General features: G+C 50.7%; 1 protein-coding gene across 4 annotated transcripts in view; it reads left to right on the top strand.

The window, feature by feature from the left end:
- Window positions 1-1,644: 1,644 nt before the first annotated feature.
- Window positions 1,645-16,593, top strand: part of HLF (HLF transcription factor, PAR bZIP family member) — a 48,607-nt gene continuing 33,658 nt past the window's right edge. For 2 of the 4 annotated variants that reach the window (XM_041000648.1, XM_041000647.1), the window contains exons 1-2: window positions 1,645-2,116; window positions 3,752-4,084. In XM_041000648.1, coding sequence (XP_040856582.1) covers window positions 2,005-2,116; window positions 3,752-4,084 — 445 coding nt within the window. In that variant the 5' untranslated portion in view covers window positions 1,645-2,004. Of the gene's footprint in view, window positions 2,117-2,611; window positions 2,645-3,730; window positions 4,085-16,593 lie in introns of those variants that run through there. The other 2 variants (XM_041000650.1, XM_041000649.1) reach the window with 2 other exon arrangements.

Raw genomic sequence — 16,593 nt, 5'->3', positions numbered from 1 at the left:
ATGAGGATATGACCTTGTAAGCCAAGACCCCCCAGCCACGAGCTCTTGGGGGTGGCTGAATGGTGCCTTTGTGCACCCATTCCGACTTCTCACCGATCCCAACACAGTCACTGCATACAGTGGCACTCAATGAATACACACCGCAAAGGCTCAAAGTCTCAGGACTCCTGACTTGGGCTGAAACCTGGATCATCCCAAGGGTCACCTCTCTCACCTTTTGTCACAATGTCACCATTAGGAGCAGAGTGGAAGTCATCATAGTGCGTGCCCTTTTATGGGGGTGTGGCGGGAATGCACTCACCAGGGTCACCCAGCCAGGCTCTGTGCCAACCCACCCACCCCACCACCCTGCTGTTCTCCCAGCTTTTAGGTGCCTGCTGTCTTCTACCGCCCTTCCAGACTGCACTAGCCCCACCCCAGGACTGTGCCTCGCTGCTGAAGGCCTCAGCGCCTGCCTGACAGGCTTTCTTTAAGGCATGCCCATTCCCCTTAGACATCCTTCCCCTTGACTAGCCACAGCCCTTGCAGCCTCAGCGAGGACACGTGGGGAGGGAGGAGAAGCAGCCGCTGGATGGCCAGCAGGCACCGCCTCTATTCCTGCCACCTGCAGTGGCAGTTTCGCCTGTACCTAGGGGTGTCCAGGGGCGCACGCTGTGCTCTGGGAGCAGCTCAGGGACCGCGCAGCTCCGACTGCTCCAGGAGCAAACCCCGGGACTCCCTAAGGAGCCCCTGACTGAACCGGTCTCAGTGGCCTTGCAGGACCCCTAACCCTGACCCAGGCACAGCCGCCCGTGCCCAGCGGGGCTCAGATTTCTAAAATCCAACTCTGTGTGTGTGTGTGTGTGCATCTTGTCCTTGCTGCGCTGCCCACAGCCGCCGTTCCCACCGACGCTCCCCTGGCGCACCAGCAGCTTCGTCGTGCGTCCAGGAACAGCAGCCCTTTGGGATGCCCCTGGGGAGTTGTGAGATCAGAGCCAGAAGCCAGCGCCCAGTTGGTAACAGCCAGACAGAAGCACTTAGGGGAGAGTTTTATCACCAGTGCCATCTAAGCCAGCCACTCTCAAACTTGGCTGCTTGCAGGGAGCTGGAGGAACTACTGATGTCTGGAAATCACCCTGCAGCGGTTCCGACTTCATTCCTCCGGGGTGTGGCCTGAGCATCAGGCTCTTTTTTTTTTTTCATTATTATTTTAAAGTAACTCCTTATTCTCAGGTTGAAAACTACGGGATTATACATCCCTTAGTCCTCTTCCAACCAAAATTAACAAAAAATGGGAGCGTGAGCCCAGGTTCATGGGGCCAAGGACACACCTGCTCCGCAGCAGCAGCAACCAGGTCCAGGGAAATCGGCGCGCGCGACGACGCCACACACCGGGCGGAGGGGCGGGCGGGGCGGGCGGGGCGAGCGGGCGAGGGGCGGGCCGGGCCGGGCCGGGGGCGGGGCGGCTCCCGGCCACGCCCCCGCACGCCTATCGGCGCGCGGTGCGGGCCCTGACGTCACTCTTGTCAGGCCGCGGCACATGGACGGCCGGCTGCGCTGAGCCGGGCTGCGGGCCGCGGGGCGCGGGGAGCTGCGGGGCCGCCGGCCGGGGGCGGGCGGGCCCCTCGGCCGCTGCCCGCTGCTGCTGCTGCTGCGACTGCTGCTGCTTTTTTTGTTTTTGGTCCTTTTCTCTCTTTTTTTCTTGCCATTTTGAGCCTTTTGCAGGAAGAAAGGGTTCGAGGCAGGTGAGCGCGCATCCTGCGTGCTGGGCGCGCTCCCCTGGGACCGCCTGCACCCAGGACCCGAAAGTTTATTATTTTTTTTATTTATTTTAAACAAATTCAGATGTATTGATAAACATCTAAGTCCTTTTCTTTTTTTCTTCCCTTATCTCCTGCCACCTTGGGAGCGAGTACTTTGGGGCCAAGGACGGAGGAAAGGCTCAACGACAAATCGGGTGTGGGGCGGGAGGGGCCGACTTTTTTGTTTTTTAAAGGAAAAAAAAAAAATCTCGAGTGCATCGCGATGGAGAAAATGCCCCGCCAGCTGCCCCTGAACCCCACCTTTATCCCGCCTCCCTACGGCGTGCTCAGGTCCCTGCTGGAGAACCCGCTGAAGCTCCCCCTACACGAAGACGGTGAGCGCTGCCCCTCTTGGCTGAACACCGGGGGTCCTGGACGGGACGAAGGCCTCGGGGGACCCCAGCTCCGGGGAGACAAGACCTCACCCCGCTCCGCACCCTCCTCCCCCTCCTCCTCCAGGGTAGGGTGTGAGCTAGCCGGAGGACTGGGGCAGGTGGGAGGTCAGCGGGCAGGTTAGGGTCGCAGCCCAGGGGTGGAGAGCAGCCAGGGCCAAGTTCCGCACACTGGGGTGGCAGCCAGGCTGGACCCGGGTCCGTTGGGCTGTTGCTTCTGCTGGCCGAGTGTTTGTCCTGCACGAGGTGTGTGTGTGGTGCACACGGTCTGGCACCCCAGCCCCGGGCAGGGGCGCCCCGCGGGGGAGGCGGCGGGAGGGAGTGGTCTCCGGGTGTGGGGCCGGGAACGCCTCCCCAACGGCGCAGACACTTTTCCCTGTGCGCCTTGGTGAGGTGGGAGGAGAGAGGAGCGCAGCCGGGCTCACGTGTACGCGCGCGCAGGAGCAGCCTCTGGCTGGAGCCCTTTTCTTGGTAAGTGGCAGCCCTTCCCTAGACCACCGAGGCTGCTTCCTCGGGAGGGGTCACCTGTTGCCGGGCAGGAGTTGGGGTGTCGGGTTGCAGGCTGTACAGGTCACAGCCTTCCTTCTCCTAAGGGGCCACCCGCTGGGCTTTGGCATCACCGGGCTTTGAAAATCCTGACTCCCCTAGATTTGCCAAGGGCTATCGGGAGAGGCTGTCTTCCCTGGAAGGAAACTCAGGAACAAATTGGAGAGCCCAGGCTTCCACCCACTCCCGAGTGCAGGAATTGGCGAAGTGCAGGAGAGCAGTTTGAGCAGGTCAGAGATAGCTGCTGGGGTCCTGCCTCGGAGTGTCCAGTCGCACTTCTCCCAGCAGCTCTGCCTGTGACAGGTGGCGCGGCTGTGTGCATTTTGTGAATCTGCTCACAAAAGTACTTAGGCAAGCGGAGGGAGACAGGTTTTCTCTTTGTGCCCGTTTGTGTTCCAGGGGCTCAGAAAATTCTTTTTCCTTGTGCCAATGCGAGTCGAATCCCTTCAAGTGTGAGGGGCTCCGTGTGTGTCTTCACTGAAAGTGTGGGTGAAGACAACTGGGCAACTTGATTGTGAGCGCTTTGACATACCAAGGGGGAAGATGCGTGCGTGTTGTAGGTGCACGTTAAGACAGACGGGGAGCCCCCACTGTAGCAACATCAGGGGTCACCAGCTCAGTGGCCCTGGTCAGTCCAGCCCACAGGGAATGAACTTCCCCAGTGAGAAAACGCCTGGTGGCTGGCTGTCGACTTGAGGGGCCAGTCCTTGGCCGCTTGAAATGATGTATCACCTCACATAGGCAGTGGGGAGCGTTCTCCAGTTTCCACCCTACAGCAGCTTGTAGCCCTGTCCTGCAAACCCCTGCTTGCTTTCCAAAGTAAATAGGAAGCTGTTGAAACACAGGCCCCGATGCATGTCCTGCCTGAACTTTTAACTCCGGCCCAGAGCAGACCACAACCGGGGAAGGACCCCTAGCACCCCGAGAAGTGGTTTCATAACAGGCCAGGAAGGGTGGGGGCAAAGAGCCACTCACTGGCTTTCGCGCTCCCTCTTTCCTGTTTAAAAGTCCACTTTTTTGTTTCTTGGGCAGCATTTAATAAAGAGAAAGACAAGGAGAAGAAACTGGATGATGAGAGCAGCAGCCCGACAGTGCCCCAGTCAGCGTTCCTGGGGCCCACCTTATGGGACAAAACCCTCCCCTATGACGGAGACACCTTCCAGCTGGAATACATGGACCTGGAAGAGTTCCTGTCGGAAAACGGCATTCCCCCCAGCCCGTCCCAGCAGGACCACAGCCCCCACCCGGCGGGACTGCCGCCAGCCGCGGCTGCCCCCTCAGTCATGGACCTCAGCAGCCGGACCTCGGCACCCATTCACCCCGGCATCTCGTCTCCCACCTGCGTGCAGAGCCCTGTCAGACCAGGTAAACCCTCCTCCACGTGTGGACAGGGAAGACGCGTGGGAGGGCCGGGGCTGTTGGCACAGACCACACTGAGGAGGGACCCCTTTGGCCCTGCATACTTGAGTGAGCGCCCGCAGTGCCCACCCAAGGCCTGTAACATGCTTGAGGGGCCTTGCAGCCATTGCTGCAAGTTCTGATGGTTGGCCAGGTCCCCGCAGGACTCCCATGCAGCGGGGTGAAGGGCTGCAAGCTGAGATGTCCGGCCTCCCTCTACTGTCCATCACGTGCCCCGTTGCTCCTCCTCCTTCTGCAAACAAATAGGTCATAAGCTCTCACTGAACAGTTGGGGTAAACCCTCCATGAGGCTCGGCCTCTCTACATTCCTTCTTCTGTGGCCTCAAGGAAAAGCCAGATGTGGGTAGGGCTGGGGGGCAGGTGCCTTTTTTCACCCCTCTTCTTTTCCCGTGGACTAAGAACCAGAATCTAAAAGCAGACTCTCCTATTAACCATGGCCTAGTTAGCAGCAGACCACACATATCTGGTCACTATTCCTATGAAGTCAGACTGTTCCTCCATGTCTTTCTGTGTGTATTTCAACTTCGTCTGTCATCCACTTAATCCGTCTTTATCAGAGCCTGCCAAGCTGCAAAGAGGCTGTAAATGGTGTTGAAATCTCGCCCTAAGTGATCAGAGAATCAAAACCCACTGCTGCAGACTCAGAGGGAAACATGGAGGAAGGCAGCTCTGAATTCAGGCCTGGAGTACAAGGCGATCAGGCAGCAAAGAGCATTTCATGTGCGCAGGCAACCAGGAACAAAGATGCAGCCAGATAAAGGGTCAGGAAGGTCCCTGAGCTGAGGGCCTTAGCGGAAAGCAGGACAAAGCAAGACTTGTGCCCAAGGTTGTGACTGAACTCCGTGTCCTCAGCTGACGTGGCAATTCCTGGGACACACAGAGCATGATTTAAACAGAAGGAGGGGTGTATTAGAGAGAGAGAGAACTATTAGAGAGAGAGAGAACACCTCCCTCCCACTCCCCCCGTGATACGTTAGTGTGGGAGTTGAAGTCCTCTATGCTCTCCAGTGGTTTTGGTGTCCAAAACCACTTTGACTTTTTGCTCAGGGCCAGTGGTTGGAACGGAATTAAATCTGAGCCTGTGGCCAGCCCTGGAACCTGCAGAAATGCCGGACCACAATGCTTTGCATGACTCTGAACTCCGCTATTGAGTGCTGTGCCACTGTCTCCCCTTGCTCTGTGGAGACAGGCCACCTGCACACATCAGCGACTCCTAAAGTCAGAAAGCAACCCAGGGTTTGCTTTGATTATTGTGAAAATTAGAGCCAAAATTTAGAAAGGAGCCCCAGGTGTCCTGGGAGGGAGGGCAGCCGTGATCCTGGTCACGTGCCGTGAGTTTTGGTCGTTTCTTTCAGTCCTATCTTCTGTAACAGCTTCCCGAAATCACTAGATCACTAGCTGCAGTCCCTAACCTGTCCTCCGGAGAGAACCACCTGGCAGTTTTACCCTACTCTGGCTGGCTTGAGGAATTCCTACTAAGACTTAAGCATTGAGCTTTGGGAATTGGAGGCTTCTTGAGAAGTCAGTTGTCAGAGCTTGTTAGTGCCAGGGTCGACCAGTGAGTGACTCAGAAATACTCCAATTGGAGCTGCAATTTGTAGCAGAAAACCCCTGCATTCCAGGGGATGCCATGTTGTCAGGATCAACATGGGCACTGAGGGTTTAGAGATAAGCTCTTCATTTAAATGTCTTTTAAAAAATAATAATGGGAGCATGCTGCTAAATAACTTTACGTCTTTGAATTTGGGACTCAGCAAGAGTCCTAACAGGAAGGACGGAAAGTTATCACTCTTCGTCGTGCACCACACAGACCAAAGAGCCCTCTGCCTTTCCTATAGTGTTGACTGTACAAAAGACCCCTCCAGATCACACCAACTGATACATGGGTATTGCAAGGAAATGGGCAACTGGAGAACCTCCTTGCTGCTCCTATGTGGCTCACGGGAGTGACCAGAATAGAAACTCCAAGATAATCTTGAGGAACATAAGTACTCAGAAGGGAAGAGCCCAGATGTAGCCCTGAACATTTTGGAAACTGTATCATTTCCATACTCATTCAGGATGCCTCAGTCTTGGCACTGCTCATGCTCTGGGTGAGTCTTGCCGTGGGACACTGTCTTCTGCATTGTGCACTCTTTGGTAGCATCCTGCCTCTGCCACCGTCTGCCAATAGCAGTCCCTCTCCCCGTGCTGTGACAAGTACAGACGTCTCTAGTCCCTGCTAGCCCCTGGGAATGAAGTCACACACACACACACACATACCACCCCAGTTGAAAGCCATTGATCTAGAGCCTCAGCTTTGACTGCAGCATCAGGATTTCAGTGTGCATCCTTTCATGAAGACAGGTGCATTTTTACTTCTTGTGATGCTTTAGGGCAAAACGGTTGAGAAGGTCAAGAGATAGGTTGCCAAGAAGAATTTGAAGAACAGTGTACTTACAACTGTTTTGTTGATAAAACTAAATCATCAATCTAATCAGGAGGTAATTACTGAGCAATTTTCCAAACGTTGGTTTGAGGCTGTTGGCTCAGCAGGCATCTTGGGAGTTATATTCAGTAGTATTTGTGCTCCTTATTGTGTCAGAAGGAAGTAAAGCCACAGGCTGGAGAACTCCCCCAGCCCCCTTTCCTGTTGTGCACCCCAGCTCCAGTGTTCTGGCTCACTACAGAGCCAAGAGCTCATCTGGCATTGACTGAAGCATGGTCATTATTGGAATAAGAGTCCAGGGATCCATAGAAACAGGGTGTGGCTCTGGCATGGTTGCCTGGCTTTCTGGGTTGATGTCTGCAAGGAGACCAGAGTGTGGTGGGTTCCTTGATGCTCTTAGACACGGCAAAGCTTGTCAGCCCGCCATGGCGTGGTATCCTGGAGGCTCTGGGCCAGAAGCGATGGCCCGACGCCTCCTGACGCCTGCCTCGTTTGCCTGTCAGCTGCTGTCAGAGGTGGTGCATGGGGCTGCGCTCCTGGAAGTGTCTGTTCGGGTGGAAGATGATGATTGTATTTGCCCTGCAGATTGAGCGATTGCTTTAAGGACAGGCCTCCCTTCAGGGAAAGTCATCTATAGCAGACAAAGGCAGAGTTATTTTTAAACCCCATGCTTGTAGAGCCAGATTTGAAATGGTTTCCTCTGGTGGTTTTTCTTTGAATAGCTTGGGGGTGTCCTACCGCTGTCAGGCCCATGCTCAGCTGAGAATTGAGAGGGTTCTCTTTCTGAGAACAGAGAGCGGAACACAGGGACTGATCCCAGAGGAAAGCCAGACCCTCCCAGGGATGTAGCATCCCAGCCAGACCCTCCCAGGGATGTGGCACAAGGGAACGGAGCGAGGGAACCCTTGCTTGCATCCTGGAGCTTCCACTTCCACAGCCTGCCCTTCGAGAGCGGCATGGGCATGGAGCACAATGCCAGCTGTGTGCTCTGAGAAGTGAGGGAGAGGCGTTCCATGCTGGCAGAAGGTCCCACAGAGGTAAGAGCGTTCTCTGGCTTTTCCTAGGGTCTTGGGAGGACGTTGCCCCTAGGCACATGCTCTGTGCGTGTTTCCTCATCCAGTGTCCATGTTTCTGCAGGTTGGACATGCTGCCTGGTGTGTGTGACGGATTGATGACTGCTGTGCCAGGCACCTCCAATAACTTGAAGTGTTTCTAATTCCACAGGATCAAGCAGTGGCAGAGGGAAGGGAGTCAGCTTTTTCTGTTTCTTGGAAAAGGGTGTGTCCCCCCCAAGCCCTGTAGAAGGTATAGCCTGTTTCCCTAGCTTCATTGTATTCACAAGCTAGCGGCAAGAATATTTGGGAGGAGGCAGAGAAAGCAAGACAACATGGTTGTGAGGAATGCAGTCTCTGAGGCCCTGACCTTGGGTGTCCAGACTGGACCTACCATTGGAAGGGTTTCTTAACCTCTTTGAACCTTAGTTCACTCCTCAGTGGAATGGAATGATAAATAGTCCTTCCTCATGGGATTTTAGCTGGATTAGATAGGTTGGCTCTTGACAATGTAGGACTCAGTGAGTGCTCCACAAATGCCTAGTGCGCAGGCTGTTATGGTAGTTGTACATGAGGGTAAGGAAGAAGTGGATCCGTGGCTCCATTCTTTAGAGATTTGCTCATGCAGTTTTCCTTTTGCAAAAATAGGGCAGGATTTTTTTTTCCTTCCTTCTTTCCTTTCTGTCTCCCTCCCTCCTTCCTTCCTTTCTCCTCGCCTGACCTGCTCAGCCCATCACATACCATGCAGCCTGCCTGACCGTTCTTCCAGGTTAGGACGAATCACTTCCGTGGTGGTAAATCAACAGCATCCCTTCTGGGTTAGCAATTCTGTTATGCCAGTGTGGAAATGCTCTCAGTGCCCAGCCCCCAGTTCATGTGTGAGCACTGGCAGCTAGCCTGCTGGCCGTGCAATACTGGCACGTGGCTGTGCCCTGTGGAGCTTACCCAGCTCCTGGTCGTGTGCCCGTGTGCTCTGGGCCCTCCCCTTCCTCTCACATCCCTTCCCAGGAGCACTAGAGCAAGTGCCAGCAAGCAGTCGTCATCCTGACCCTGGCAGAGAAAGCTGAGCTGTGGAGAGCGAGGCACAGGCCCCGGAGATCTGTTCTATGCTGCCCTCCGGCCAGACCCCAAACCTAGCCCTCGTTCCTGCGTGTCTGCCCAGAGGCCCTGCCTTTGCATGACCATGGCAGCCAGAATTCCTGGAAGTCCTTGCCAAAGGTCTTGGTGGAGTCTTTCCAGTTCAGTGCTGTGCCTACCAGACTAGAAAAATAGCAGCAGAAAGACAGACTTACGTGGCAGAGAAGGAAAGGGGGTTGGGAAGGTAGGAATTAAGGGGGGAAAAAAAACCCTGATCCATGGCATGCTGGAAGCCCCCCAGGGGAGAAGACATCTGTGATTTATTAGGGTTTCCAGGCACCTCTCTTGCAACCAGCACTAATCACTTTTACCCAAGAATCATTTTTTATGTCTCAGCAATGGAGATGGAGGAAAGCAAGAAGTTAATGGGGAAAGTAATAAAATGAAAAAAACAAAAAAAGAAAGAATATATCAGAGAGGAACTTATGGGGAAAGGTTGGGAATATTGGTCACATCTGATGGATTTCATTTATTATGATATTTGGTACTTTCCCCAGAAAATATCTTGAACTGGATTCATTCACCAATTCTTTACCTCACACTGAAATTTTCTTAAGACCTCAAGGCTCACCCTTCCCAGGGTCTGTGGTTTTAGAGCACAGGATGCAGTCAGCGAACAGACCCGGCTCTGGATCCAGACTCTGGCACACGTAGACTTCTCATAGTCTCAGGCAAGCCGCTTAAGTGATCAAAGCTTCCAGTTTCTCATCTGGCACTTTGGAATAATCATTGGCAGAACCTCATGGGATTGTCGGAGGTCATATAAGGCAGAACACATAGATCTCTTGGCGTATTGCTTTGTACCCAGTCAGTGCTCAGTAGCAGCTGCTGGGAACACAGTTCCGCCACCATTCATCTCGTTTCTCATAGGAAGACTTTGCACCGACTTTATAGAGTGTCTTGCTGCTTTCCCTTCCTGGCCAATAAAAGGCTGTGGCCAAAGATGGGAGCTTTCGCCCCTGCTATTCCCTCTTGTCTTGCCTACCCTTCTTTTAGCTTCTGCTGGGTTTTAGGTGACATTTACTGCATGCTTGACTCCATTCTCCCTGATTACAGGATTAAACAAGCAAGCAGAATGTGGTTTAAAGAAATGCATGATTAGATTTCTTCCATGTTGTATTTGCCAGTGAGTCAGTCATTCAAGGTTACGAGGGGATGTTTAACAAAAGGCATAAATAACTAATCCTGAAGGCAATATAGTGACCATGGGGGTAAGGAAACTGTAAAGGCTTGTTACAGTATTGGAAGAGAGGGGGTGGGGACGTTGAGGGGGGTGTCAGCTATCCTGCTGCCTGACAAGCAGGACTCCACATATGCGTTCCCAGAATCTCCTCCTCTTCTGTAAGTAATCCTTTAATGAGTAAATCATGATTCCTCTGTGTCTTGACTGTCTCCTTGGAGCACTGGTGCCCTTGTTGGGTTTCTGTAAGCTTTCTAGAGCCAGTGTGTCAGAAGGGTCCAGCATGGCACCGGTACAGAGTGCCATCCTTTTCCGCAAGTCAGCTCCATCACTGTTCTCTAGTAAATGATGTGGCAGTTAGAAAGCACCAGAGGAGGTCGTAGGAGGTGATGAGCAATGTGGACGGCTCCAGAAATAGCACAAGTTTGCTTTGTTTTGCTTTGTGCGCTCTGGGGAAGACAGAAAAGTGTAGGATCAGGCAGCTGGTCTCCAGGAGAGGGCAGCTCAGTAGGGAAGCGAAGACTTGCAGACAAAGGCATCAGTGACAGGACAAACGAACATGTTCTCAGTGACAAAAGTTTGATAAATACAGACCTCCAGTATCTACTGGAGAGATATACTGAAAAAGAGAGTCAGTAAAAAAAAAAAAAAACAATGAAAGTAAAGGAGGGAGCAGTGCCACCAGTCAGGGCTGCCAGACCTCACAAGAAGCAGTCGTTGATCTCCAACCAGAAGGCCTGGGTGCGGCTCCCGGGGAAAGCTGGGCCTGAGAAGAAGCCAGACTGCGAATGGGCAGTGGGACTGCAAACTTGTAGAGGCAGGATGCCCACGGGGTGTTCAGGGAACAAGATCTGGGTCCAATGGAGCCGGTGCAGAGAATGCACATGGAGGAATTAGGGAGCTGAGTCAGAATGCCTGGTGCCAGTGGGCTTGGCAGCCTGGGGAAGTGGAGCTTGAACTGCCTCCAGTAGGCAGTGGGGAGCCATTGAAGGCCATCAAGCAGGGAAGTGGCATGTGTACTTTCCCGCTTGGGTTCAAGGCTAGCTTGGAATCATTTTTAGCATCTAGACAATAGTTTCTTCTGGCAAACCAGGATATCCTCATTTTTATTATTTTAAAAATATTCTCCATTGAACATCAAACAGCTTTTCAAAACATGATGTTCTAACAATCTAGACAAGGTAATTCACAAATACAAGGTTTTAAATCTCACTTATAAAGCCCGTTAAGTTTTGGTGAATGGGAAGAAACCCTGTTTGGTAAGGAAATAGTTGGAGAGGTGTGAATGATTTAGAATTTGAAAGTCCAAAAGCAGGCCTGGTCTCATAGGAGAAGAAAAATAGACTTTAATAAGCCTAACCCATTAGCATTCATCACTTTTAGATGCCTCTATTTTATGTGGCTTACTAGGTTTGCAGACAAACATATTGAACCAATTTTGTGAGTGTGTATTTGTGCGTGGGTGTGTGCATGTGTATGTGGGGTGGGGAGTTAATGTTCAGTGATGCAAATAGTGTGTGATTCTGAGCATCACCTGCAGCAGTGGTATCAAGCTAAAAATACTTGACCAGCTTATTAATTTTACTCCCGAGAGACGAAGGAGTCATTATTACAGTTCTACATCCTTGAGTCCTGACCTTGTACTTGTGGCTCCCTTTTTCCTCCTGACCAGAATGAATTATACATGGGGCTTAGAAACATGGAGCGTGTGTGTGTGTGTGTGTGTGTGTGTGTGTGTGTGTCCATGCACACATGCATGTACACATGTGGATTTGGTACTAGGAGTGCTGCTTGAGAAAAGTGACTTCTTGGCAGGGGTCAGGGTCTGCAGTTAATAGGGGCAGAGCTGTTGAATGGAGCGGCTTGCTCAGGTACCCCTAAAATCAGGCCAAAATTACAGAGGTCTCGAAGCATTGCAGCAGCCCAAAGCAGCACATTGGAAACAGAAATCACATTCAATGTGTGCCATCCAGGAGACAATTACAGGAACACTGCATCGAAGATCTGATGGGGGCGAAAACATCCCACAGTTTTTTCTGGAAAGTTGACTTCTGGGGGATACAAGCTTGGTAACTGAATGTGAAAATTCCTAAAATATTTTTTTTTGGCTTTTTCCAATCAACAAATATTACTGCTGTTTTAATTCACTGCCTATCCTGTCTCTTTTTATCTCCTGAAAAATGACACAGCTCCCACTGTCTCACTGGGTTCCTGAAAGTTTTGTTTTCAGTTTAATCTGGGATTTTTTTTCCTTCCCATTAATGATCTTTGTAAGAATGCTTTGGAATTTGGGGTCTTATAATGAGACAAAGCTTGTGGCTGATTAAGCCCCCATGCCTCTTACATTTGCCCTGAGAGACCCTGGGCTTCCAAAAACAATGAGTACAACCTACAGAAAGATGCTCAAGGGAGCTGCAATACTAAATCATCTGTGACAAAATGTTCTCTTTGAAAGTGGAATTGCATAAGTGGAGCGGCAGAAATAAATGCTTTGGCAGAGGCTCCTTGAGTGGGGAAGAGCAGTGCTGTCTTTCCTGATTAGCTCTGGCTAACAGGCTGCTCTGGGGTCTTTGCTGTGGAGCCCAAGCCTGGACAGCAGTAGCAACACCTCGTTGCCACCATCTCAGGTGCCTTTCCACTGAACAGGAAGGATTAAGCATGGCTGATGGTTCATGCGCTGTAAAGGCCTCTGGGAATGAAGGTTTGTTTTGGGGAAGATGTTCGTACGACCCTCTGCCACAGACCCGGTGAACAAGATCATCCAGATAATGCAGTAATCAGATCCCATGGGTCAAGGCCCTCAGTCCCTGCACTGTGATGGGTGCTGCTAAGGACGGCTGCCAGCAGGGACACCCCTGCTGCTCCCAGGATAAAGGCAGATTTAACTCACCCAAGGATGGATTCATTGTGAGGTATATTGTCGCTAACAGAAGGAAACAGGAAGGTGAACATTGAAAATGGAACGGAGATCACAGAACCAACCAGAATAGTATTCTTTTTCACAGGCTCAAGACCACTAGAAGATTACGGAGGATGAGGCATGAAATCTAGAACATAAGGATAGAAATGAAACTTTTGTAGAGTGGAAATAGCAACAGATAAATTTGTAAACTGACTTTGTAAGAATTTCTTAGAGTTCATTTAATTATAGTTTTTAGTTTTTTACATTAATATACTTTCTAAGGGGGGCCGCTGGATGCCTTTTTCCTCAGTATGCTCTACAAGATCCTTGTGTAAAATGGTCAGGGGACAAGAATTTGGCCTAGTGATTTAAAATGTTGGGTGGGACCCCCATGTGCTATCATCACAGTTTCCAGGTTCAAGTCCCAGCCCTGACTCAAGATTCTCAGTTCCCTGCGTTGGGCACGGCCCCTGGTGACTGTTGCAGATGTCTGGGGAATGAGCTAAGACGGCTGTGCACACTCACCTTTTCTCTTTCTCACTGTCCCTCAAAAATAAAATAGCCAGTAGCACCTGAATGATTTTTAGAAATGATTTTTAATCATGTCAAGAATTATTTTTATCGTGAGATTTACCCAATTGTAGTAACCTAGTTAGTAGTTTTTAGTTACATTCCCAAGAAGTTTGAAGATGAATGACAAGAAGATTCCCTACACGAACTAGGGATAGAGAAGTGTTTGGGCCTACTTATGTTCTGTTTGTTTTTTTAAATAATTTAGCTTTCCTTAACATTGCATTGATTTAGATTTTAAGACTGCTTTGAGTTAATGAAAATGAAATTTATATCTGTCTTTATACAGAAAGATTAGTGAACAATTTATCATTGAAATACCGTTTTGGGAGGTGCATCTATCTTATTTGAGTAAAGAAGTCTTTATGGTCATTAGGTGTATGTGTATACATCCGTGTTCTTAACCAAGTGTGTGCTGGGTCGCAGACAATTCCTGTCGTGCCTCGGTAGTGGTCTTACCAAATCAGTGTGGTTCATTTCCACCTGTCCCCTCCTGTTCTAGGCCCTCCTCCCCAAACCCCACCGAATGTTCATGTTTTTAAACTTAAATGTCCCTGACAGTGCTTGGGGCCAAAAAGAATATTTTTTTGTTCATTTATCTGCCATCAGAGAGGATGTCATTATGTCAGTCTCCGAAGATAGTGATTTTCTCTAGAATTGCACTGATAATCGCTGCTATAGTAAATTCACCTCAGCGCCCCACCTGTCCTCCCTGGGGAGACTGGGGGGGCAGCCTGAGGTGCTGGTTAAACTGGCCCGTGTGGTTCATCTGTAGCCTGACGGTTGGTTTGTTTTCTGTGTTGTAATTGGAGAGGAGTTGTGCAGAAGTTCAAGGCATGGACCGTGTGAAGCCTTAGGGTCATGCCTAGTGCACACGTGAATAATTGGAGCAGCAGGAAATGGAACTACAAGTTTAGGTTTAATTTGGTGCAGAAAAATCTAGAACTTTATGTCTAGTTTAGGGGAATTAAAAAAAACCCCTCAGGTTCTAATTCCATTTTCTCAGACCGTTTTGAGGTTTCCCTCATAAGTGGTTACTGTACAGTTACACGTCCCTCATCTTCTTGGGGACACTGGCGTGGGAAAGCATGTTGTGTGATAGCAGTGATGGCCGAGACACTACTCACCTTTTTGAGTCTGTATGGGAAAGAACAGAGTCACAGGAGGCAGAGGAGGGGAGCACCGTGGGTTTCCACCAGTGAACCCCACTTGTGGTGCCTGGTCACAGCATCGCCTGAGTAGACAGTGTGCTCCAAGGGTCAGGGTCATGCCCTTCAGCTCTGTACCCTCATCCTCTGCTGACACTGCTGGGAGGCACCTGAGTGATTGAAGGCTGAGGGAACTTCCCTGCATTTCCTTGGAGCTCCCGAGGCTTTCCAGCAGGCTATGAAACTGCTTCAGGGGCGGGCCTTCCAGGTGGTAAAGGAGAGAGGAGGCTGCTGAGGAGGGCCCTGAGATCTGCCTGGCCCTCTGCTGTCCCTGGTGGGAGTCTCTCAAAATCATTTGCTTCTTAACTCTCCTTATCAGATGGAAAAGCGGTAGGAAGGTCTCCAGATAGAAAAAAAAACAGATGTTCTGTTGCCGTGGAGTGGAAACACAAGGATCCTGAGAAAGTGGAAGTGGATTATTTCGAAGAAATGTGTAAGGATCACCAAGGGGAAAACAACTTCAAGTTGGTCCGTTTTAGAAATGGGATTAACCAGATTTGACTTTGCTTTTCCGCCAGATTAGAGCTGTGGGAGTCTTGGCATGGCGCCCTTGATAGAGTGTGAGATATGCACTGTACTGCGCACGCAGGTGTGGCAGGATACAGCTGTTAAAGGTGCAGCACTCTTGAGGGATTCAGAAGTGCATCAAGCAACAGATGCGGTGAGATCTCCCCTAACCTGAACCCCTTTGGAGAGGAAAGGAACACACAGACACACACACAGACAGACACACACACACACACACACACACACACACACACAGACACACACACAGACAGACACACACACACACACACACACACACACACACACGTGTCTTCTATCCACTGGTTCACTCCCCAGGTGGCCCCAGCAGCCAGCACTGGACCAGGAGCTTCATCCAGATCTGTTACGTGATGCAAAGGCCCAAGCACCTGGGCCATCTTGTAATTTTTCTAGGTGCATCCTTAGGGATCTGCATCAGAAATGGAGCATCTGGGGCTCAGGCTGGTGCACACATGGGATCAGCATCACAGGCAGCATCTTTGCCAGCTCTGCCACAACTCCAACCCCTTGAGAGGGATAACTAATTCCAGCTGGAGCTCCCTCACTGTATTTTATATCCCAAGAAATATCTCTCAGCTGTCACTTTACAAAAGAGCAGACATAAGGCTCCCAAGTTTGAATCAGATCTCTACAATATGAAATCAGCGCAACCCTATGATGTGTTAAATCCAGGAAGAGTGCAAGAGGTTATCAGAAATGAACTAGTATTAGAAACGATATTGGTTCCTGGGACTTGGTCTGTTCTCAGGAGGATTAAATGTTATAGTACGTTGCCAAAATGTTTTCTTTTTTTTTTTTCCATCAGCCCTTTCGTTCTGACGACAGGGAGCTTAAAAATAAATTGGACATATCTCAGTGGCCAAAAACCATGGAGATCAGGATGAAATCATTGTCAAGGCAGAAATAACTAGCGTTGATAAAGATATTAAGAGAAACACAATCCTCTTAGCATCTGTGTATCATCCTCGGGCCTTTCAGTCACCAAACTAAATTGAATTTCAAACCCGAGATCCCCTGAGAATCCGTGACGTTTTGGACAAAGTCGCTTGGATTCTCAACCTGGATCTCCCCCTCCAGAGCCAAGTGGCCACTCCGAAGGATTGCCGTGCTGGTTAAATTACTGCCATGGACTTGTCGGTCCTAGGACCTGGGCCTGCGCAGGGCTGTCACTCAAGTGACGCTAAGGCTGCACTGTGGTTGTTACAGACAACTTGCCAAAGTGCCATGGGAGTTCTTGTCTCTCAAGTCCTGGGGGCAGGCTTCCAGGTACGGGGCTGGGTTTTCACAAGCTCCACAATGCCCCTGTGGATGCACTAAGAGTCCTGGTTTATGGTGCCTGCTGTACTGGTAAGTAGAAGTCTCACTTTAAGCTGTCAGCCTGTCTAGGTTTTATTTCTGTGTGACATGGTCACTCTGTCATAAATATAACAGA

Source organism: Ochotona curzoniae, unplaced genomic scaffold (assembly GCF_017591425.1).
Source record: "Ochotona curzoniae isolate NIBS_2020 unplaced genomic scaffold, NIBS_Ocur_1.0 scaffold_2453, whole genome shotgun sequence".
NCBI classification, from domain to species: domain Eukaryota; kingdom Metazoa; phylum Chordata; class Mammalia; order Lagomorpha; family Ochotonidae; genus Ochotona; species Ochotona curzoniae.
The sequence above is the reverse complement of the archived record's forward strand: the minus strand, read 5'-3'. Positions and strand labels throughout refer to the sequence as shown.